We start from the raw sequence: 25,030 nt of genomic DNA, 5'->3' as shown, positions 1-25,030 counted from the left end.
TTTCTTATACGTAGCACTAAAAGCAGAGTCCATAAAAGAATAAACCAACAAATTAGATTAAATCTTGTTTTTAGAAAGACACAGTTAAGAGAATGAAAATACACGCCACAGGCTAGTATAAAATATTTAAAAATTTATACTCAATATAAAGGATTTGTATCCAAAATATATAAAGAACTTTCAAATCTGAATAGACTAGTAAACATTAAATAAGTCAGACTGTTAGAAAAAAAAAATCCCCTCAAAGAAGGCCGAAATGACTTCATCATAGTTTTTGTTGTTGTTGTTGCTGTTTATTTTATTTTATTTAGCAAATCTTCAAAAAATTTCTAACCTCAACTTTCTTGGTGAATAGGAAAATGTTACATATTTTTGAGGCTAAAATGATCTTGATGCCCAAACCTGACTGAGACAGTACATGAAAAGTTTATGGGCCAATCTTGATTGCAAGCATAAGTGAAAAATCCTAGCTAAAATACAAGCAGATTTATTCCCTAATGAATGTTTTTTAAAATATATAAACAAGTAAGGTTTATTTCAAGAGTGGCTTAACTAGAGAATCTACTAATGTAACTCACCACATTAATAGATAAAAAGGAGAAAAATCATATGATTATGTTAGCTGTAGAAAAGCAACTACAATTCAACATTCATTCATAATTTAAAAGTAAACAACAAAACATAACGGACACAGAAGTGAAAAAGGATAGCTACTCCAAACCCACAGCAAACATAGTGCCGTTATTTTCCAACATGATACTGAAAGTTCTAACGAATGCACTAAAATGACAAAAAGAAAACAAAAAGAATATAAAAATATAATTCACAGATGATATGGTTATGTATAAAATCTATGAGAATCTATAAACGAACTATTAGAATAAGAGAATTCAACAAGGTTGCTAGATACAATAATTTCATATAGTATCATTAGAATTCCTACATAGTAGCAATTAGCACTTAAAATGTAATTGTTAAAGAAGGATCTCATTTGCAGTAGAATAAAACTATAAGGTATCTAGGAATAAGTCTAAAAGTAATATTTTACTTAATATATTAAAATGATCTCATCTAAAATTTATTTAATCTATTTAATTATACTTTAATCTCCATTCAATCAAAATTGAGTTCTCACCATGTGCCAAGTACTGTTGTTAGGAGATGTAGTGATGAATGAGACAAAGTTCCCGCCCTCATGAAACTTATATTCTAGTGAGAGAAGGGGATAAGAAATAAAATGAGTAAAATATACAGCATTATAGAAAAATAAATCAAGTTAAAAAATGGAGGACAAAAGGGGGTGGTATTTTAGAATAAGTGGTAGAAGGAAAGGAGAAGACATATAACAGAGACCCAAGTGAAGTGGGGGAGCTTGCAAAAGTGGGGGTAAGTGGGGATAGCTTTTCAGGCAGAGAAAGCAGCAAGGGCAAAGGCCCCGAGGTGGAGAGAACATGGCAGGTCTAAAAACAGCAACATGAAGTCACTGTGGCTAGAGGAGTGAGTGAAGTGGAGAATGGTGGAAGACGAGGTTACAGAGTTATGCATGGAACAGATTGTAGGGCCTTCCTTGTAAGCTATCATAAGGACATAAGGAGTATAGATTTTCATTTGAGTAAGATGGGAATGCCACTGGCGGGTTTTGAACAGAGAAGTAACATAATTTGATTTGTGTTATAAAAGGATCATTTTGACTTTTGTGTTGTGAATAGAATATAGGGTGATAAGGCTATGTAGACTCAGGGAGGCCAGTTAGGACAATATTGCAGCAACAAAGTGAGAGATCATGGTGTCTGGGAACAGTGTGGCAGTGGTAGAGAAGGTGAGAAGTGGTTCAGTTCTGAATGTGTTCTGAAGAGAAAGCAAAGGGATTTGCTGATACAGTTGTCCCTCTATATCTGCTATGGGGGATTGGTTCCAGCTCTCCCCATCAAAATCCGTGGATGCCCCAGTCTTAATGGTGTAGTATTTGTATGTAACCTACACACATCTTCCCATACACTTTAAATCATCTCTAGACTATAATATCTAATACTATGTAAATGCCATGTAATAGTTGTTGTACTGTGTTTTTTATTTTATTTGTATTTTGTTTTTTCCCCTGAATATTTTCAATCTGAGGTTGGTTAATTCATGGATAAGGGCTTACTGTAGTTTCAAGGTATTCTGGCTTGAGTGATTGCAAGGATAGTTTTCCATCAACTGAGATGAAGCATGCTGGGGGTGGAACAAGTTTTTAAGGAAAAATTAGGAATTCAGTTTTCAACATGTTAAGTTTGAGACATCTGTTAGACATCCAAGTTGAGATGTTAGATATATGATCTAGAATTTAGGGGAGAAAATAGGTCTAAAGAGGTAAATTTAGAAGCCATCAGCTTCTTGATGGTAATTAAAACCAGGAGACTGGATAAAGTAACCTGAGGAATGAACATAGAAAAGAAAAGACAAATAAGAACTGAGCACCCTGAGTAGTTAAACAGCGTATCAACCATTTTGTTATTGATCACTTAGGTTTTTGGATCTAAGTGATGGATCCTGTTCTTTCTCCTCTTAAGCTTGGTATTTTCTACATTTGTCAATGTCAGTGTGTTTTCCTATGGTTTATGTGGGAAACACCACTACGTCTTTTGTTTCTGCCATCTTTAGCTTCTCACAACTAGGTCAGTTAATTTCCTCACCTGTAGTCAGTCCAGTCCCAGTTTTTAAAACAATTCATATTGGAAGCTTGAAGAATTTCAGAAATATCTAGATCTTCTTCAGCAGGGCTTAGGATCACGTTGCTCTCTTTATTGGCTAGGAATAAAGCTCCCCTCTCCAGGACTCTGCATTTCCTTTAACAGAAGTGAAGAGCAAGCCTTGATCACCCACCCATTTCCTCACCATCAACAATCACAGAGGTGCCACGAGGTGCCATGACGATCTGCCTTAAGATCACAGAACTAAGTCCTTTATACCTTTCAACTTTGCTTATGTCAGTCATGACAAGAACCCTGGAGCTCCTTGGCCACTACCTGTGTGTCTCATATTTTAATCCTCATACAACTTTGTATATTTCCCTATTCTTACCTCTTAGCCCTCTCCAGATCCTGAAATCCTTCTATTGTGTCCTCTAAAACTGTAGTCCTGGTTTGCCCAGGACAATTTCAGTTTACACATGGTGTACCACTGTCCTGCATCTGTCATTCTCTAAAGTGTCCTAGATTGGATGATAAATTATACAGTCACCTCATTCAGAACCCAAAGTCATCAGCAAAATCCCCTGTATCCATTCCCTGTTTGCTGAATGCTCCCTCCCCTCACCTTCTTGAGTTAACTGAAATCTGGATCCACCCAAGGACTTTACAGCCCTTTCAAGCAGTGTTTTTTTCTTCTTCCATATCCTGAGGCCCCTCATTGCTGCTTCCAGATCATTCTTCCTTTCTCCTCCCTAAAAATCCCCGATCTTTGAATTCCCTGTCACGGAGTATATTACCCACCATCCTACCTTGCTGTTATTTATAGACCATCAGTGTCCCTCCAGTTTCTCAAAACTTTTGGCTTCTGTCTCACTGTCACTCTCTTCAATTAATCTTGTCTTAATTCTTTATGATCCCAATATCTCAATACCTGATCCTTCCAACATCCCAGACTCTCAATTCCTTGAAACATCCCCTTCCAGTTTCATCCTCCACCTAATCGCAGCTCCTTGCCTCTCTCTTGTCCTTATCAATAACTCCTCCCCCTCCCCTCCATCAGCAGAGCTGTACATGGCTGGGGAAAAACACAAAATGACACTCTCACTTTAAATTCAAGCCCACAAACCTCAAGTGGGCACTTAATGTTGCCAGGAAATCACATAATATTATCCTAGTCCATTTACCCTGCTGGTTTCCTAGACAACTATTTTATACCTTCTCCTCTCCCTTCAAACCTCTAATGCCTCAGCACACATCTTCATTCTCAGCTCATGACCTTGCTTCCGGTTTCACTGAGAAAACAGACGCAATCAGAAAGCAAAGCCCACAAATTTCTACCACCTTATCTTTTCAGCTGCCTAAATCCGTGTATATACTCTACCCTTTCTCCCATTATGATGGATGAACCGTCTCTGCTCCTAGCTAGATCAACCCCAGTACTTGTTCACTAGATCTTATCCCCTTCTGGCAGTCTTCTCCCCTCCTGCCCTTGTAGTATAAATCCCACCCTCACCACCCTCCAACCCCGGCCACCAACAGTTTATTTCTCATCAGCTTTAACCATGCTATTATTGCTCCCATTCAAAAATTTTAAATATCTTTTGAGCTACCATCCCTTGCTCACTATGTAGCCCATATGTCTGCTCCCCTTCACAGCAAAATTACTCGCTAGAATTTTCTATATTCAATCTCTGCCATTTCTCTTTGCCCATTTTTTGAACGTTTTATTTTGAAATAATTATAAACCACATGAAGTTGCAAAAATAGTACAGAGAGGCCCTTTGTAAACTTTACCCAGATTTCCCCAATAGTCACATCCTACAAACTATAGTATTTCAAATCCAGGAAATTGACATTGGTACAATGTGTGTGAATAATTCTATGCCATTTTATCATACATGTAGATTTGTGTAACCACCATAGCAATCAAGATGCAGAACTGATCCATTACCACAAAGAACTCCTTCCTGCCACCCCTTTATAGCCACACCTACTCCCCTCTCACCCACCTTCCCTATTCCCTGGCAACCACTAATCTGCTCTCTATCTCTGTAATTTTCTCAAATAGAAAATATGATATAAATGGAATCCTATAATATGTGACCTTTCTAGATTGCCTTTTTGCACTCATTGTAATATCCTTGAGATCCATTTGTTAATGTACGTGTCTATCATTTGTTTTCTTTCTCCCACTTTCTTTGTGTTTTGTACAAAAGGGGATTGGGAAGCAGCGTACAGGGACAGCAGCAGCATCCATGGGCTAGAAGTGGCAGTGACACTGTATGCCTCCTACAGTCATTCAGGACAATGTCAGGCGTGGCGTGGATTTTTTCCGTCAGCTAACCACACACACCCCTTGGTGCTGAGGCAAAGGCAAAGGTTGAGCAGTTCTTGGTTGAGGACACTCTACTTGGTGTTCTCTAGGATGCAACGGTCCATGTGCAGCACCTGGAAGGCATAGGAGGTTGAGGCTGGCAAGGCGGCAAGGTGGGGCAGCATGGTGTTTGGAGCGTTCTGTAGCATCAGCAGCCCCTGGGAGGTTTTCTTCACCAGCAGCAGACGCCCAATACCACCAACCAGTGTGTTCTCCTCACCCCTGCACCAACGGTTTGCTGGGTCTCTGGGGGACTACCTAGCATAGGGTCTTCCAGAATGTGTACACGCGGGTGGCTACATGGAAGCCTGCCCAGCTTAGCAGTTTCTGATGGGTACATGTACACCATAAGGTTGTGGTGTCTGCTGGACACCAGGATACTGGCTGGGCATTGCCTGCCGTGAAGTCCATGCTGTACACCTCAAGGAACTTGGTGTCCTGGGACATGTGGCTCGGTATCTTGCTCTCCTCTTGGTAGTGACATCTGCAGCCAGATGAAGTTCTTCATGCTACTCATCAGGTGAATGTAAAGCTGGTGTCCACCAAGGCCATGCCTGTCAGCTCACTGGCCCTCAGGATCCACAGGAAGCTCTTCTGGCTGATGACTGACACCAGGTGGCCATTGCAGGACACAGGACAGTCATGGGCCCCTTCAATTTCTTCCCATACAAGATCTGGAACTTGTTCCTGACCATATAGTAAGTATTTGTTTAGTTTATTAAGAAACTGCAACACTACTTTCCATAACAGTTATATCATTTTACAATTCTCACCAGAAATGTATGAAAAATCCAGTTTCTCTGCATCCTTGCCAGCACTTAATATTATCATTGTGTTTTAGCTTTGCTGTTTTAGCAGGTGTGTAGTGATATCTCATCATAGTTTTCATTGGCGTTTCCCTAATGGCTAGTGATGTTAAATATCTTTTTATGTGTTTATTTGCCAACCATATATTCTCTTCAATGGAGTGCCTTTTTGTGTCTTTTGCTCATGTTCCCACTGGATTTTTGTTTTCTTTGACTGTTCAATTTTGAGTATTCTTTATACATTCTATTCTTTCAGCACTTGAAAAACATTGTGCCTATTCCTTCTGGCCTCCATGATTTCCAGTGAGAAATACGCCTTCATTCAAATAGCTTTTCCCCCTAGGTAAGGTGTCATTTCTCATTTGCTGCTTTCAATATTTTTTCCTTTATCTTCAGTTAGCAAAAGTTTGCTGTATCTTGGCCTGGGTTTCTTGGGGTTTATTCTGCTTGGGGTTTGGTCAGTTATTGAATCTGTAAGTTGTCTTTTCTCATATTTTGGAAAATTTGTGCCATTATTTCTTCAAATACATTTTCAGCTCCACTTTTTTTTCCTTCTCTCCTTCTCGGTCTCCTGTAACATGAATGTTATATCTGTTGTTATAGTTCCACAGGCTCTGTTCATCTTTTTTTCCCAGTCTATTTCTGTCTGTTGCTCAAACTAGGTTATTTCTATTGTCTTATCATCTAGTTCTATCATTGTTTCCTCCATATTCTCCATTCTGCTGTTGAGCCCATCCAGTGAGTTTTCATGTGTTAGTTATTATATTTTTTTGGTTATAAACTTTCCGATTGGTTCTCCTTTATGTCAGTTCTTTGCTGAAATTTTCTATTTTTTCACTTATTCAAGTCTGGTCATAATTGCTCTTTGAAGCGTTTTTATGTTGGATGCTTTAAAACCCTTGTAATATAATCCCAACATCTGTGTTACATAGGTTTTGATGTCTGTTGATTTTTTTTAAATTTGAGATTCTTCTGGTTCTTGTTATGACAAGTGATTTTTGTTTGTATCCTGGACATATTAGGTGTTATGCAATGAGACTCCGGATCTTATTTAAATCTTCTGTTTTAACTGGCCTTCTCAGACACCCTGCCAGGAAGAGGACCACCATGTTATTTCCAGTTGGAGATGGAAGACCATGTATTCACCATGGGACAGGAGAGGCACCTCATTCCTATTGGGAAAGGGTGAAAATCCAAACTCTCCATTAGGCCTCCACTGATAGCACTCTGTGTCATTCCTCAGGTTCCAAGGTCCCTGGTCGGTCTGCCTTCTCTTCATCGTTCAGAATCATCTTGTTTGTTTTACATATAATTTCCAGGGATTTTCTTAGCAAGAGGAATAGGGATGAGTGCATTCATTCCATCTTGTACACAGTCCGAAGTTCCCTCTTTTCCATTTTGTCTTAAATGCACTCGTATCAAGCTTTCATCTTCCATGACTCTACCAAAATGGATCTCGTCAAAGTCACCAGTGACTTCCACATTGCCAAATGTAATGTTGTTCTCATATTATTTAACCCATCAGTAGAATTTAACTCAGTTGATCTCGCTCTTCTTCTTGAAACGTTTTTCTTCACTTGCTTCCAGGACACTGTTCTGGATTTTCCCCTATCTCATGGCTACTTTCTTAGTTTTCTTTTGAGTTCCTCGGTACATTCCTGATCTCCTAAGGTGGGAGTGCTCAAGGAAATCAGTCTTGTCTTCATCTCTCCTCTCTCCCTTGGTCATTTCATCTGATCTCATGGCTTTAAACACCATCTGCCGTCAACTCTCAAATTTATATCTCTGGCCAAACCTCTTCTCTAAATTACAATTTGTACATCTAGTTGCCTATTTAATATCTCTACACTTGTATACCTAGTACATGTTTCAAATTTTAATATGTTAAAAATGACACTTCTGATCTCTACCCTCCCCAGACTCTCTTGTCCTTCATTATTCCCAGTTCCTAAGGCCACAAGAGAGGTCATTCTTGACTTTTCTAACAACTTTTTCCAATCCATCAGCAAATCCTGATGTGCTACCTTGAAAATAAATGCACAATCTGACTCCTGATCACTGTCTTGTGTCCTTGGTCCAAGCTACCATGCTGTCATCTGCCTGCATTGCTGAAATCACCTCCTAACTGCTGCTTCTCCTTCCATCTTTGCCTTCCTACTTAACGTAGTAACCTGGGCAAACCTTTTACAAGAGAAGTCAGATTCTACCACCCTTTATATGAAACCCTCCCACGGCTCTCAAGCCATGGCTCAAGCAGGAGCAAAAGTCAAAGTCCTTCCACTGGCTGTACCTGATTGGACCCCTGTTACTTCTCTGACTTCATCATCAACTGCTCGCTTCCTTGCTTATACTGTTTCCACCACACCAGCTGTTTCCAGTCACGCCAGCATGCTTCCATCCAAGAGCTCTCCCGCTTGCTTTCCCTTGACCTGGAATCCTCTTCCTCCAGGTAACTTCAGGAACTTTCACTTCCCACAAGTGCTTTCTCATGGGTCACCTTGTTTTCAAGTGTCACTTTCCCTCAAGGCCTTCTCTGATTACACTATTTTAATTTGTAACTCTCCAGATCTCCTTATATACATCTTCACAGCTTATTTTTTTTTCATAGCATGTACCTCCTACACATACCATATAATATTCTTATTTATCTTATTTCTCATCTCTCTGTACTTCCACCCTTCCCCAGTGTAAGCTTGGTGAGGGCCTGAACTTTTGTCTTTTTGCTTACTGATGAATTTTCTCTTCCTTCCTTCCTTCCTTCCTTCCTTCCTTCCTTCCTTCCTTCCTTCCTTCCTTCCTTTCTTCTTCCTTTCCTGTTCTTTCCTTCCTTCCTTCTCTTTCTTTCTTTCTTTCTTTTCTTTTCTTTTCTTTTCTTTTCTTTCTGTGATGGAGTCTCATTCCGTCACCCAGGCTGGAGTACAGTGCTGCAATCTTGGCTCACTGCAACCTCCACCTCCTGCCTCAGCCTCCAGAGCAGCTGGGATTACAGGCATGCACCACCATGCCTGGCTAATTTTTGTATTTTTATTAGAGATGAGGTTTCACCTTTTGGCCAGGCTGGTACTGATGAATTTTCTGTACCTGGAACAGTGAATGGCACATAGTAAGTGTTCAGCATATAAATAAATGCATATATCACTTTTTTCAGGTTGTGGTGTCCCAGTACTATTGGCAGTGGCCACTTAAATCTACATAGGCTTGGAGTCATAAAGATTTATTTTAAATTGTAATTATTTTACCTGTATTGTATTTTAGAGTTAACTTATCTACTCTTGTATCTATTGTTAGATTACAGAGATTGCCAGGATAACAGACCAACAATAACAAAAAATAGAATATATTCTTGTCAAACTTTATCTAGTTTAGTAAATCACTATTCTATATATTCTAAAGGGTATTCAAAGGTACTACAAAATAGACTTAAAAATGAGATAATCCGATGAAGAAAAAAATAAAATGCAAAAATAAAATGAAACAGTATGAGCAATGAAGAGAGTAGCTGGTGATGAGGTCAGAGAACTAACAGGGCACCCGATCATGCGCAGCTGTGTACATGGAAGTCCTAGTGTAAGGACTTTGACTTTTGCTCCTGCTTGAGCCATGGCTTGGGAGCCACGGGAGAGTTTCAGATAGGAAAAATATAATGCAACTAGAGGTAAGTTTAACATAAAATGCAATCTGTAAAGTCCTGTTCACTTGCCGGGGGTGGGGGATACCAAATATCTGGTTCCAAGCTTTCTAGCAGCCAATGCAAAAAAAGAAATAAAGGGCATGGTTCCTACGGAGAGCAAAGCCTCTTCCTAGAGCCATGTTCCCTACTCTACCAGCAGATGGCGCGCATTCCATGTGATGAGGATTAAGGAGCAAACTCCTCAAGGCAGGGCTTCTAAACCGAGCCTAATATTAATAACAATTATTCTTTCTGAACTACGTGCCTGGCTATTTAATTCACCATATAGTTCTTAGTGTAACTTTGGGAGACAGTATCACAGGTAAAACTGGCCCAAGCCCGGATTTGAGTCTCTACTCTTTCTATGGTACCAGGCAGGCAACTTGCTATTATTTGGAAAACCTAAGTCAGGTTTTACTCTAATTGGTGGGACTCTTCGACTGGAAAGCTTTCTTAGTGCCACTGCCACAAGATGCAGTGAGAGTCAGAGACGAATTTGGGGTTCTGACACAAAGTAGCTGTTTCAGATCAGGGAAATCGTTTAATCTGCGTGCCTCAACTTCCTCTTCTGTCAAATGGAAATGACAAAATCAGCTCCACTTAACTCTGAAAGTGGTGTGAGTATAGCAGAGGGAAATAGATGTGAAAACACAAAGTAGAAAACATTCTATAGGAATGCCATATTAAACCCAAGATTTATCGAATTCCTACAATGAGCTGGGTGCTGCGGTAGTCCTGTCAGGTAGTATTATTCAAAGTGTGGACCATGGCCCACTGCTGGTCCACAAACTGTTTGTTATTGGTTTGAATCAAATGGAATAAAATGGAGAGAAAATGTTTCAAAACCTTAACAATTTGACAGAGTAATTTTATGTGTGTTGAATATAATCATGCAAGAGTTGCACTTGTATTTTGTGTTTTTATTTCAGTTTTCTAGTAATTTATTTGTATTGTGTTTTATAAAAGTATTTATACATGATATATTTTGGGGAAAATGAGTTTTTCCTACAAATAGTTTGAAAAGCACTGCTGTAAGGAATATAAAGTAAAATATAGGACATGGGCCTGCCGTCAAGGAGCTTGCAGGCTAGTTGGTGAACAGGTAGCAGAGTGGTTCAGAGACACCAATACCACTATTCCACTGTGCTTTAACTCCTCTGTGGAACAGAAGTCTATACAGAGCTGATGAACTTATGTGAAAGATCTTCAAATCCTCAAAAATATTCCCTAAACAAACCCTCATATCTGCCGCCATATAATAGTAGCAACTCTAACTAGACTTGGACTTCTCTCACGTGGAGGGCAGCCTGACATGGGATTTTTTGTTTGTTTGCTTGTTGTGAGATGGAGTCTCACGCTATTGCCCAGGCTGGAGTGCAGTGGTGTGATCTCGGCTCACTGCAACCTCTGACTCCCGGGTTCAAGTGGTTCTTCTGCCTCAGCCTCTCAAGTAGCTGGGAGTACAGGCGTACACCACCACGCCTGGCTAATGTTTTGTATTTTTAGTAGAGATGGGGGTTTCACCATGTTGGCCTGGCTGGTCTCAAACTCCTGACTTCAAATGATCCACCTGCCTCAGCCTCCCAAAATGCTGGGATTATAGGCATGAGCCATCGCACCTGGCCTGACGTGGAATTTTTAAAAAGTAAAATTTCTCATGAAAGCCAGTTGTCAAAAATTATTCTTCAATCAAACACTATTCTTGTTTTTCTATATTACTTTTAAAGATATATAATTGAATGGTTAATACACATCCATGGCACAAAATTGAGAAGGTGCAGAGCTCTACATCCACATACTGTATTGTAGAGAATTTTGCATATAAGTACATAAAAAGCTTTCTCATTCTTTTTTTTTTTTTTTTTTTTGAGATGGGGTCTCACTTTGTTGCTCAGGAAGGAGTGCAGTGGTGCAATCAAGGCTCACTGCAGCTTTGAACTCCCAGATTCAAGCGATCCTCCCACCTCAGCTTCCTGAGTAACTGGGACCACAGGTGTGATGCCACACCTGGCTGATTTTTGTATTATTTCTAGAGACAGGTTCTCACTATGTTGCCCAGGCTGGTCTTGATCCTCTGGGCTCAAGCGATCCTCCCACCTTGGCCTCCCAAAGTGCTGTGACTATTGGTGTGAGCCACCGCACCCGGCCTCTCATTCTTTTTTTTTCCACTGGAGAGATGCACCATTATTTATTTGATCAGTCCCCTATTGAGGGACATCTGGTTGCTTCCCAGTTTTTATTATTACAAACAATGCTACAGTGAATAACTTTGTTCATATAACATTTTACACCCATGCAAACATAACTGAAGAAGAAATTTCTGCAAATGAAATTTTGGGATCAAAGTCCCATATATTCATAGTTTTTATAGTTATTACAAAACTGCCCTCAATTGACTAATTGCACTCCAACCAACAATTTATGAGAGGACTTACCCTCCCACCCCTGCTTTGTCAACACAGTGTATTATTATTACTATTATTATTATTATTATTATTATTTGAAGCAGTCTCATTCTGTTGCCCAGGCTGCAGTGCAGTGGTGCGATCTTGGCTCACTGCAACCTCTGCCTCTCGGGTTCAGGCGATTCTTCTGCCTCAGCCACCCGAGTAGCTAGGATTACAGGCATGCACCACCACACCTACCTAATTTTTGTATTTTCAGTAGAGATGGGGTTTCTTCATGTTGGCCAGGCTGGCTTCGAACTCCTGGCCTCAAGTGATCTGCCCACCTTGGCCTCCCAAAGTGTTGGGATTACAGGCATGAGCCACTGTGCCCGGCCAACACAAACTATTATAAATATTTAAAACTTTGCCAATGGTATCTCATGGTAGCTTTCAGTAGCATTTCTCCAGTTATGAGGTTGGCTATCCATTTTGGTATAGAAGCCACCTGCTAATTTTGATACCCTGCTCTCCAGGCACAGGGCAACTACAAATGACTTCGGATCACTTTGTTATCAGGATTTCCTAACCTACTGTTTTGACAGATCCCCTGAGCTAGAGAACTTTGTTCATTTTCTTTTATTCTGCCCCATTTTTTTTTTTTTCTAGAACTATCCCAGACATTTCTTAGGCACTCGGGAAATTTTACTTTAAAATCAGTATTTCTAGCGGCTAGCACAATGACTAGCATAATAGTAAGGGCTCAAAAAATCTGAAACAAATAAATAAGAACCATACAAGAAACACTCACTACTCTACATGGCTACGTATTCATCTAACTATCTGTCTCTATTTGCAATGCCAATTTTAAAATGAAAGTTAAAGCTGCATTTAGACATGATAGTTTAGGTGTCACTGTGATCTATTGTTCTAAAGGTTTTTTCTTTTGCAATATTAAGTCTAAAGTGTTACCTTTTGTTATACAGAGAAATTCCCTGTTTTTTTTTTATTTTTAAAATAAGCTTTAAGATCACAATGTATTTACTCTTTGCTCTATAAGACCTGAAATGGCTCTTGACCTGTTAACAGTTTGTTGACCGTCATGGGAGGTGGGGTGGGAACATCTTTTCAGTTTTTTCCAGGGTAGGGGGAGGAGAGCAGAGGACTCATTATGCTGATCTATCTTCACTCTCTTGGCCAAACCCACTCATGACCATGGGCACAAACACATGGGACACCTGGCTGGATTTCTGTAGAGAGTGGTCTGAGCCATGGGAAAGAAAACAAGTTAACAGTCAGAATCTGTACCTCTTGATTGAACTGTTAATATTGCCACATTAGCACCAAACTCTCGCCACGTCGCTTGGGAAGGTATTGTATAGGCATTTATACTCACCACACAAATAGCTTCTGAAAAACTTGGGGATGCAAAGGCTGAAGGATAATATTCATTATCATTATTATCATTATCAATAGTAATACAAGCTAGCATTTATTGAGTGCTTAATCTGTTCTAACTGTTCTACATCTGTTAATACATTTACTCCTATTATCCCATTTTATAGGTAAGAAACCTGAAACAGTGAAGTTAGATAACTTGAACAAGGTGACACAGCTAGTAAGCGTCTGAGTATGGTTGGCTTTGAGCCCAGGCAGTCTGGTTCTGGAGCTCACTCTCTGTTTTGTTTTGCAATTCGCAAAAGATAAAATGTTCTTTTTTTGAAACGCACATTTTTTGGGGGGAGGGGGAGATTTGGTCCCCAACTGGAGCCCTCCAAGCTGTCATCGGTCAGTGGCGACACCAAGTGGTAACATGGATGTACTGCAGCCCTCTTATAACTCCCAATTCCCTCCCAATTCCTTGCTCCCTCCCACCCCCTCCCACTCGCTCCCCAGCTCTCCCAAATAAACCTGTATGTACTTTAAGTAAAGCCAATACGTTTGCTTTGCAGAGGCAGTTTCGTGACATGTCTCCTTCCAACCAGACTGCCATCCTTCAACCCGTTTTTTCCTGTATCAGAGGAAGAGGTGTCTGAGGTTAGTTTGTGTTTTGAATCTCATTTCTCTCCTCTCAATTATTTTACTCCATTAGTTCTCCCCTCCTTTTCTTGCCTCTTTTTTGTGTGTATGTGAGACAGAGTTTTGCTCTTGTTTCCCAGGCTGGAGTGCAATGGCGCAATCTCGGCTCACTGCAACCTCTGCCTCCTGGGTTCAAGTGATTCTCCTGCCTCAGCCTCCTGAGTAGCTGGGATTACAGGCGCTGGCCACCATGCCTAGTCATGTATTTTTAGTAGAGATGGAGTTTCATCACGTTGGCCAGGCTGGTCTCAAACTCCCGACCTCAGGTGATCCACCCGCCTTGGCCTCCCAAAGTTTTGGGATTACAGGCGTGAGCCACCGCACCCGGCCTCTTGCCTCTTTAGTATTGATTTCACCAGTAGTTTTTCTGCTCGACCTACATATAAGCTCCAGTTTCTTCTACTTCAATGAGAGAAAAAAAAAATCAAGCAAACAATCAGACCTCTCTTTGAACAATTACTCTAGATTCACCTTTTTAAAGATGAATTCCAAAAGGGGATTGCCTTGCTCAGAAACCTCAATTCTTTGTCAGTCACTTTCTGAATTAAGTATAAGTCTTAGTCCAATATTCAGGACCTCCAAAATTGGACCCCAATTTACCTTCTGGGTATTATCTTCCACAATTCCCCTGTACTTCCCTACCCTAAACTTCAACCACAAAGGACTACTCATGGGTCCTCATAAAACTTCCTGCCTGCTCATCTTTGCCGTTGGTGTTACCTCCACTTGGATTTACCTTTATTAGAGGCCTGTACTGATATTTTCTGATACTAATATTTTCTAGTCATTTGTGGCTATCCCATACACCATGAGTGCCTGAAGGAAGGAACTGAATGTTACCAGTTCAGAAAGCAAGAATTATTTTGGACTGAGAAAACAAAAATCCAGCCATTCATCAGGCTGGAATAACACACAGATAAAACCAGATGCAAATTTAACAGAGAACAATATTTCTTTGGCGGACATATTGCAGCTGTAAAGTGGTAAAGATGTTTTTATTTCAGTGACCACCACTTTTTTATTCACTGAGAGACTTTGTTCCCTAAAATCGTAGATTATCAGAAACTCTTCTGCTTGAAATCATATCAGTAAGAATGAAACATCCCACATGCATCTGGAGGACATAAGTTTCTTTGACACAGAGAAGCAGCCTCAATTTCCAACCCAGGTGCGGAGCTTCAGATAAGGGATATCTGGACACAACATTCCACATCTATCTTTATTTTGTGGTTCCCAAGGAAACACAACTCTGGGTTCACTTTGCACTTCAGACCTGATGGTGACCCCAAATGACAGTACTGCTTTGCTTTGAGCTTACCAAAAACACTGCTTTGTTTAAAATTCACCTAAACTCCACTCTTCTCTCCAATCCTATAAATGACTCTATGTTTTTCTGTTTGATGAAATGCCCATGGTTTCTCTGGTGTGCAGTCTCTCATATTGCAATGGGTCAAAGCCTGACTATGTTGGATTACAGATTTGTCCCTGGTAGCCTTATGCTGATTGGGCTAGGATAGGGGTTTTTAAATCCCTGACCACTTAGCTTGTCCAAAGTAGGCATTCCAAATTGTTCACTGCAGTAGAGTACCTGGGTTCTAGTTAGATTACTTGGATTGATTATATGGATTCCAGTCTCAGGTCTGCCAAGAACTAATTAGCTGGATCATCTTAAGTGAGTCAGTGCACCCCATTTGGCCTAAGTTTTCTCTTCTGCAAAACGGGGTGCTATTTCTTTCAAACCTAGGGTAAGGGCTTTGGAGTCAGTTAGACCTAGGTTGGATTCCCAGTTCTACCACTTACTAGTCCTGTGACTTTTTCTTTTCTGAGCCTCTTAGATAATGCAGTACTAACAACTGCAGTATAGTTTTTGCAGCGTTGCTGAGAGCATCAAGTTGGCTATTAAAAGTATCACTACATTCCATCACTGTTCCTATTCCTACTATTATATGAGCTTAGGCAAGTTACTTAACCTTTCTGTACCTGTGTATTTTTATGAGTAAAAATGGAGAAATACCCCTCGGGGTTATTGTGAACACCAAATGAGACGAAAAAAGTAAAGGGCTTAGGAGCGTGCCTGACACATAAGAAGCAGCTTAAATTATGTGATCTAATGTTATTAGTATTAGATTTGTACTACTAATTACTCTGTGGGCCGAAAGCGCAGGATAGACAGTTTTATTCTAAGGACAACCCTTCTCCCCAACAAAAAAAGGCGCTGAAAACTGGAAATAGTGAAACACAATGGGGCATTGCGTTTTCAAAGGCAACTGACACGCCCAGCACTGGGATAGGACCCGCCCACCCAGTACTCATTAAATATGGCAGCGAGCGGGGGCGACGTACTGCGGCTGCGCAAGTTGAAACTCCTCCTGTCAGCTCCTCCCCGGTGGGCCTCCCCTCACCTCCGCTGGGCAGAGGTGCCGGGTGTGAGCCCGCCGTGGCGCGCACGCGCAGACGCTGGCTGGGCTGAGCCGATACTCGCGAGGCGCCCTGTCACATGAGCCGCGCGCCCGCTTCGCTCCCCCTCCTCCCCGGCTGGGCTGTGTGAATGAAGCTCTGCCGGCTACGTGGGGCGCTCACTCAACTTGGTGTCCTGGACGCCAGAGCCGACCGAGCGCGCTGCCCACCGGCGGCGGACACGGACTCCGCCGCTCCTGACCTCGGCGATAGGTAAAGGCAAACGGGCTGTCCCTTCCCCAACAGGTCCTTGGTGGGCCGCTGGCCCCCGGCCCACCGCCGGAGCACCCACTAAGCGCAGCGACACAGGGGAAGCGCAACCCCGCTGGCTTGGACCCCCGGAGATGGGGCTTTCTCGCGCCCGGCGGCGGCAGCCCGGCGCTTGGAAGAGCTAGACAGGCTAGTTCCAGCCAGTGCGGAGCGGCGTCTTCCCGGGAGCCCAGCCCTATTCTCCGAGTAAGGTCCCTGGGCTGCCCGAGTGAAGTTTCCTTGCGGAGCGGCGCCAAGCCCGCCCCGCTTTTGAATCGGAGTGTTTAGCCGCCTGCGTCCCCTTTCCCGCACTGGGGTAGGGTAACTGAGGTTGGCAAAGCTCAGCCGAGGCCCGGCTCTTCTCCCTCCGGCTCTGGACTTGCCGCTGGTTTTGTATGGGTCTTAGCGAAGTGGAGAAACTCTCGGAAAAGTAGTCGCTGCGCTGTTTTCCTTTTGCCACTTAACGAGCGTAGCTGGTTCTCTCCAGACTTTCGAGCCTTGCTCTTGAGCCCCTTGACCCATACGGGAAAAACTTTACCTTTACATTGACGCACATTTCCTTTGATTAACATTTCAGAGCAAATCAGTTGCCCGGAGTTCCCAGCGAAGTTGTACCTGTGCCCGTGCGATAACGTCAGTGGAAGCTGCCCCGAGTAAGTGCGGGAAATCTAGAAGTTTGGAGCATAAAAAACCAGCACGAATCCACTTTACTTAAACTTCATACGTTTATTAGCAACTGCTCGGGTTTAATTTCAGAGATGTTGAATTTCGCCTAGTTCCACGGGACGACGATCATTACTTCTTAACTGCACGCGAAACAGGAGAAGAAAAAAAGGCAAATCAAAACAGACTGTCTCAGGTCTCAGATAAGTCATCGGAGCGCTTTTTCCTGGTGAATTCACCCTAGGAGTTTGTGAGTTCCTAGTTTTCTTGGACTTCGCGAACTTCTCCTTGTCCAAAGCACTGTCTTTTCTCTGTTGGTGTTTTGGGACTGGTGTACACATTAACCCTTTTGTCATTAAAGAAGGCCAACACGATTCTCACGTTAGTATTAGCCTTCAGTGTTTGTGCTTTAGCGCTTTCACTTAGGAGGCGGAGGCGTTGGTTGTATAAAAGATATGGAAATAGCAATCTACTTTAATGTTCACCAGGTCAAAAAGGTGAAGACTTTTAGAAAAAACAGATTGGCTTGTATGCTAAGTAGGGAAGACCAATTTATTAACTGAGATCTTGTTTAAATGGACAAGCAGAGTGTTAAGCCTCTAAGTCAAACTAAGTCGTCAGACCTCTCATTTTTTCTCCCATTCCTAGCTCCTATTTTTTTTTTTTTTTTTTTTGAGACAGATATCGTTCTGTCTCCCAGGCTGGAGTGCAGTGGCACAATCTCGGCTCACTGCAACCTCCGCCTCCCTCCCGGGTTCAAGCGATTCTCCTGCCTCAGCCTCCCGAGTAGCTGGGATTACAGGCGACACCGGTAATTATAGTGCACCGCCATGCCCAGCTAATTTTTATATTTTTAGTAGAGACGGGGGTTTCACCATGTTGGCCAGGCTGGTCTCGAACTCCTGACCTCAGGTGATCTGCCTGCTTCGGCCTCCCAAAGTGCTGGGATTACACCACACGCGGCCCCTAACTCCTTTAATATCTTTGTAAATAGTATTGTCCTTTGACTGGATTTGAAGTTTTAATAACCGGAATTAGCTGAATTAATTTGGTTTTCTTTGAACTGGTATTCCATTTTTACATTTTTCTTCTTCTTTGGTTCATTTTCCCCCGATTATAAAAGCAATATATGCTCACTCTAGGAAATTTGCAAAGGGTGGGAAAGTATAATGACACAAAGAGAAAGAACTACTACTCAAAGGGTATCATCACTCTTCACTTTTTATTCCGCTTCTTTTTTTCCCCCCATACAAGATCTGTTTCCAAACTTTAAGTATTCATAAACTTTCCTCTCCTTCTACTGATTTTTAAATGTAAAGTTGGGTATTTTGGGTATTTTGGGGGTTGGTTAGGGCACTGGATATTAATGTTGCTCTTCAGTCTCCAAAGCATGAAACTTCAAGGTAGGAAAGGTGCTTAACGGTGATTTCATGCAGCATCTCACCAACTGAGACTCAGAACTTATTTACTGAGGCTCCAGTGATTCATGCAGCATTGTATAGCACTGAGTGGCAGCATTAACTCGCTCCAGATCTCTGGTGTTCTCTCTCTTCAGAGATACCTTGCTGCTTAGAGGGAAACTTGACACTACCCATGCCTGCATATCTTAGAGAGGTTCGGAGAGGGGCAGGAGATAATTTTCAAGCATTTGAAGTGTATAGTTTCTTTTAGGTATTCATTTTTCTGTTTACATTTTCAGGTTTGGGGCTTTAGCACCTTGCAGAAAACAGAGCCACAGAGCTGCCTTTCTTATCAAGTCTCCCTATAAAACTGAGTGGCTCTGGGAAACTCAGCCTGCGACCCCAGAGTGGGTGAAGATAGGATCAAGATGGCCATGTGGCAGGGTAAGAAATTAGCACTTATTCTTCTAACTGGTTTTTCCTCCTACTCTATTCTCTACCCTCACCCAGCCATTCCCCACCCAGCCAATGGCAGGCAGCCAGCTGTTCTTTAATTTAACCCTTTGTCTTTGCAAGGACAAAACACATTAGTTTAAAAAGAAGCTGCTGCTAGCTATAAGTTTAAATTATTTAAAAGTGGGGTTGGAGGAGAAGTAGGAAAATGGCATGCCAGCAACATTTAAAAGAACTCCCTTCATTTAAACAAGTGATCGTTGGGGGGTTATATGCCAGGAGACAGGATATTTTTTCCCATTTGTGTTTTTCATTTGTTTCTGGCAAATTTCTATCATAAGATTCCCCACCATAAGATTGGGGAGACAGATGTCAGTGCCTCTCCAGCTTCATCTTCCCAATAAAAACTTTGTGATGTATGCAGTTTGAAAGAGCATATTTAATGTTACAGTGTTTATATTTGATACAATATAAACATTGAGAAGGAAAATGCCTATTTTAATAATATGAACTACCTGAGAGCAAAGCTCAGTAGTATCTTAGCTGATGTATTACATCTCTCATGAACTTGTGAATTCCTACCACATACAAAATTATGTTTTATTTTTAGTGGGGTTGAGGCTTGTGCCCTTTGGAGGGTTTAGGAATCTCCAGGGTTATGTGGGATTTTTATGGTTATCAAAAGTGAGTGTGGGTTTAAGAAATGATGACAAACACTACCAAAATTGGCCTGTGACCCATAAAAAGTTAAAGACCACTTAAATGGAGTAGAATGAAATAGCTTGAATATCTAGAAATATTCAGCAGGTTGGTTAGTTGGTGGTCTGATGTATCTTTTAAAAATGTTTCATTGTGTTGGTTGTGACTTTATGTAGGCACACAAATGTAACAAGTAGTTTCCATGTATAAAGATTATCAATTTGAAGACATTTATGGAAACGGGATTTGGCCTGTATGCTTGCTTTGACTCACACAATGGGCATTTATCAAGAGCAGTTTGGATATTCTTGCTTAAATCCTGAGACATTCTTTCATTCAACAAGCGAAATACAGAGATGAATAAGTTGCAGGATGCTAGAAGATTCCTTGTCATCTAAAGACAGACACATAAACAAATAATTTCACCACGTTGAATAAGTTAGAATAGAGAGGTACAAAAAGCAAGGGAAGCCCCGAGAAAAGCTTGATGAAGTCTGAGTTTTGAACTGGTCTAAAAAAATGAGTAGGAGTTTGCCAGATGGGCAAATGAGAGAATTGCATTCTGGGCAGACAGAGCAGCACTGTTTGGGAAGTTCCAAGTTGCTCTGTTCGCCTCATGTGAGATGTGTAGGGGCACGACCTCAGACGAAGCAGGGAAGGTAGTTGGAGGCCAGATAATAAAGAGCCTTGTATGTTCTAGGAAGGATTTTACACTTTATCCTGAAGACAAAGATTCTAAACAGGGAAGTAACATAATCAGATTTTGTTTTAGAAAGATTACTTTGGCAGCAGTGCTGAGCTGGAAATGGTGAAAACTAGGAGTCAGTCAGGAGGTTTCTGGAATAGTTTAGGGGAGAGATGGTAAGGGTCTGAACAGAAGCAGGGGCAGAAAGGTTAGAGAGAATGGGATTCTAGAATATTCTGTGAGTGGATGTGGCAAGAAATGGGCCTGGATTAACTACCAGCTTGGGTGCCTGGGGGCCACTGGTGCCATTCTCTGGCATGGGGAGCATGAGAGGCAGCTGATGGGCATGGGGATGGTACACTGAATTTGGATGACCTGTTTGGGTTGAGACACCTGTGGGCTGTCAGGTTGATGTTTCAAAGACAGTTTTGAAAGTACAGAACTGAGGTTGGCACAGATGGGGATCTAAAGTTTTGTCCCTAATGGTGCATAAAGAGCTTGTATTTTTTTTCTCTGTAGTTAATGGAAATGTCATTACTAGTTAATGATTTATTTTATAATAAACACATTTTAATGTTTAACAACTCTTAATCATAATGTCATATTTTCATAGTAAATAATGTATTTTGCAAGCCCAGGTCCTGAAATCAGATGTGCTTAAAATTACATTGAAGTGAAACCTCATTTTTCCAGCATTAGTGAAGAGGGGAGTGTTCCGTATAAGTAAGCTATTTGGGTAACTGCAGCTTATCCCTTGTTTTGGGTAACCTCTGAAGTAACCAGCAAAATACGATGATAGTTTGGAAGCAGTGTGGTATGATAGTTATATGTGTGGGTCTGAGTTCCACTCCATTGGTTCCGTCACTTGGTAGCTACGAGGCCTTGGGCAAGTCACTTAATCCCTCTGTGTGCAAGTTTTCTCCTTTACAAAATGGAGATAGCAATATAACTCATCCCATTGCTGAGTATATAGCCAAAAGAAAGGAAATCAGTATTGAAGGGACAGCTGCACTCCTATGTTTATTGCAGCACTACTCACAATAGCCAAGATAGGAAATCAACCTAAGTGTCCATCACTGGATGAATGGATAAAAAACATGTGTTACATATATTCAACAAAATATTATTCAGCCATAAAAAGAATGAAATCCTGTCATTTGCAGCAACATGGATGGAACTGGAAGTCATTATGTTAAGTGAAATAAGCCAGGCATGGAAAGATAAATACTGCATATTCTCACTCATATGTGGGAGCTAAAAAATGTGGATCTCATGAAGGTAGAAAGTCAAATGGTGGTTTCCAGAGGCTGGGAAGGGAAGGAGGTTGGGGAAGGAAGAGAAGTGGGTTAATGGATATAAACATACAGCTAGAGAGAAGGAAAAAGTTCTAGTGTTCAATAGTACAGTAGGGAGACTACAGTTAACAATAATTTATTATATATTTCAAAATGTCTTGAAGAAAAAAATTGGAATGTTTCTAACACAAAGAAAAGGTAAATGTTAGAGGTGATAGATATCCCAATTACTCTGATTTGATCATTACACATTGTATACATGTATCAAAATATCACATATACCCCCAAAATATGTACAGCTATTATATATCAATTTTTGAAAAGGGGGAAAAGCAGAACACCTGATAGACTTGGTGTGATGACAAATTAAGCTAATATATGCAGATCACATTTACTGGAACATAGTAAATGCCATATAAGTGTGTGCCATTATTAGTAAGACATTTAGAATATTATTTAGCATATAGTAAGTGCTCAGTAAAATTTAGCAATAGCTGTTATTACTACTGTCACTATTATTTTCCTATAACCTGGGGTGTGACAGGGACCTTGTTCTGTGGAGGTAATTTCAGGTTGTCCTCGGACGCCCTGTCCTGTGGTTGTCTGTTTGGGTCTTTAAATAGAAGTTTAGACTTGAAAAGATCCTTAGAAAACATCTAGCGCCTGGGCGCGGTGGCTCACACCTGTAATCCCAGCACTTTGCCGGGGCGGGGGGCTGGATCACGAGGTCAGCAGATCGAGACCATCCTGGCTAACACGGTGAAACCCTGTCTCTACTAAAAATACAAAAAATTAGCCGGGCGTGGTGGCGGGCGCCTGTAGTCCCAGCTGCTCGGGAGGCTGAGGCGGGAGAATGGCGTGAACCCAGGAGGCAGAGCTGGCACACGCCACTGCACTCTAGCCTGGGTGACAGAGCGAGACTCTGTCTCAAAAAAAAAAAAAAAGATCCAGGTCACCTAATTCCCTATTCCAGTATTCTTTCTGTGGGCTCATGGAAGAGGGAATGCGTGAGTCTGTTCTCAGCTCCAGGAAGCTTCTGAGTCAGTCTCTAGAGCTTGTTGAGGAACCTTAAGGACTACAGGAACCCAAATCTCAGGTTCTTGGCTCATTGCTGTCTGGTTCCTCCGTGGAGAATTTGATCTGAATTCCCATACCTCTTAAATGGGGCCAATGTTATTTTGACTTCACTTAATGGAGCCCTCTAATATATTTTTCTGGCCACTTTAAACAGTGTACTGAGCATAATTTAATATTTTTGATAACTCAGGGTTATCATTAATAACCTCCAGTCAGTTTGAAGTTGCAGACTTGTGTTGTCAGGTGTTATTTATTTATTCCATTAACATTTATTGAACACTAGTTGTACAGCAGGCACTCTGCTGGGCCCTAGAAACGCAATGGTCAGTGGAAACAGGTATGGTCTCTACTATCATGGAACTTATCAACCATGATAAAGGTAGCACTTCAAATTAATGAAATGATTTATTTAACACGTGTGCTGAAGTAATTTGGAAAAAATGACAGCATAAATTTAGAAGGGTTAATATAATGTTTCTTAATAGAGGAGCGGGCATCAGAATTACCTGTAGTGCTTTAAAAAATATTCCTACTCAGGTCCCCATTCCCCCAAATTGTGATTCAGTCTTAAGACCTGAGCATTGCAATCCTGTTTTAGAACTACGGCAATAGATAGTTTTTTCTTTTTTTTTGAGAGAGGGCAATGATAAAGGAACTAAAAAAATATGGAAGACTATGTATATAATCTTGGGGATAGGGAAGATATTTGTGTGCATAATATCAAAGGTAGAATAATGAAAAAGATTAATATAATCAATTATATGAAAATTTAAAATTTCTGCACAAACCATAAATAAAGTTAATGAGAAAACAAAAACAATTGCAGCAAGATTCATTATCTGTAACACAAAGACTTAACAGGGCAATAAGAAAAAACAAATATTCTACTAGAAAAATGTACAAAGGTCGAGGGAAAATGTGCAAAGGGAAATATATCAAAGAAGAAATGCAAATGGCCAGTAAACATGTATCTCAGCAGTAGTCAAATAAAGGGGAATTAGAATGGCATACCATTTTCTCCAGTATAATTTGCAGAGATTAAAAAGGAATGACAGAACTCACTGTTGGCAAAGACGCAAGGAAGCAGATGTTCTCATACACTCGTGGTGGGAATGTCAGTTTGGCAATATTTATTAAAAGCTTTAAAAAATATGTTTACCTTCTGACCCAGCAATTCATTTTCTTGGAATTTATCCTAAGGAAGTAATTAAGGGTGTGCACAAAGATATATCAATAAGGATATTAATTGTAGCATTTTCTATAATGGGAAAAATTGAAAACACTTGCATTTTGATGCATCTATACAACAGAATATGGTAATTTCCAAAAATAATAATGTAGAGTTCTATTTAGTAACATAGAAATAGGTTCATGACATAATGTTAAACCCAGGGGTCAGGGAGTGGGGGAGCAGGGTAAAGCAGATTCCAACTGTCGATACAGTCATCCCTCCATGTACTCGGGGGATTTGAAGACCCCAAATATACTAAAATCCTAGCATACTCAAGTCCTGCAGTTGGCCTTACAGAACCTGCATATAGGAAAATTTGGCCTTCCATATTCGTGGGTTTCATATTCTGAGATTACGGCATTTTTCATCTGTGCATTTGGTTGAAAAACATCTGCGTGTAAGTGAACCTGTGCAGTTCAAACCCGTATTGTTCAAGGGTCAACTGTCATTAAAAGTATGGACTCTGGGCTTAAATCTGAATTCAAATCCCAGCTACACCTTTATCAGCTGCGTACTATTGGGTGTATTACTTGTCTTAGTGTTCCTTGATTTCCCCATCAGTAAAATAGGGATAAAATAGTAGCTAACCTACCAGTTCCTATCTAATGTGCCCAAAGATCACCTGGTGATCTTTCCAAACTTCCCAAGCCCAGGCCTCACTCAGCCCAATTAAATCTGAATCTCTGGGGATGGGAAAGAGAACAGTATTGTTGAAGTTCCCCAGGTGATTCTAATGTGCAAACAAGTTTGAGAAAGCCGAGCAGTTGTTGAGGGGATTGTTGAAGGGATTAAATGAGAAAATCACAGTGCCTGTCATGTGGTAAGTACTCAATACA

The 25,030-nt window shown here is 41.0% G+C and overlaps 1 protein-coding gene across 3 annotated transcripts in view; it reads left to right on the top strand.

Moving 5' to 3' along the window:
- The first annotated feature begins 13,884 nt into the window (after positions 1-13,884).
- Positions 13,885-25,030, top strand: part of LOC105493942 (chloride voltage-gated channel 5) — a 164,312-nt gene continuing 153,166 nt past the window's right edge. The window contains exons 1-4 of one of the 3 annotated variants that reach the window (XM_011761974.3): positions 16,473-16,655; positions 17,269-17,344; positions 17,448-17,604; positions 19,054-19,198. In XM_011761974.3, coding sequence (XP_011760276.1) covers positions 19,183-19,198 — 16 coding nt within the window. In that variant the 5' untranslated portion in view covers positions 16,473-16,655; positions 17,269-17,344; positions 17,448-17,604; positions 19,054-19,182. Of the gene's footprint in view, positions 13,944-16,457; positions 16,656-17,268; positions 17,605-19,053; positions 19,199-25,030 lie in introns of those variants that run through there. The other 2 variants (XM_011761975.2, XM_011761976.3) reach the window with 2 other exon arrangements.

The sequence above is a fragment of the Macaca nemestrina genome, chromosome X, assembly GCF_043159975.1.
Source record: "Macaca nemestrina isolate mMacNem1 chromosome X, mMacNem.hap1, whole genome shotgun sequence".
NCBI classification, from domain to species: domain Eukaryota; kingdom Metazoa; phylum Chordata; class Mammalia; order Primates; family Cercopithecidae; genus Macaca; species Macaca nemestrina.
Note: the sequence above shows the minus strand (reverse complement) of the source record. Positions and strands in the feature narration are given on the sequence as shown.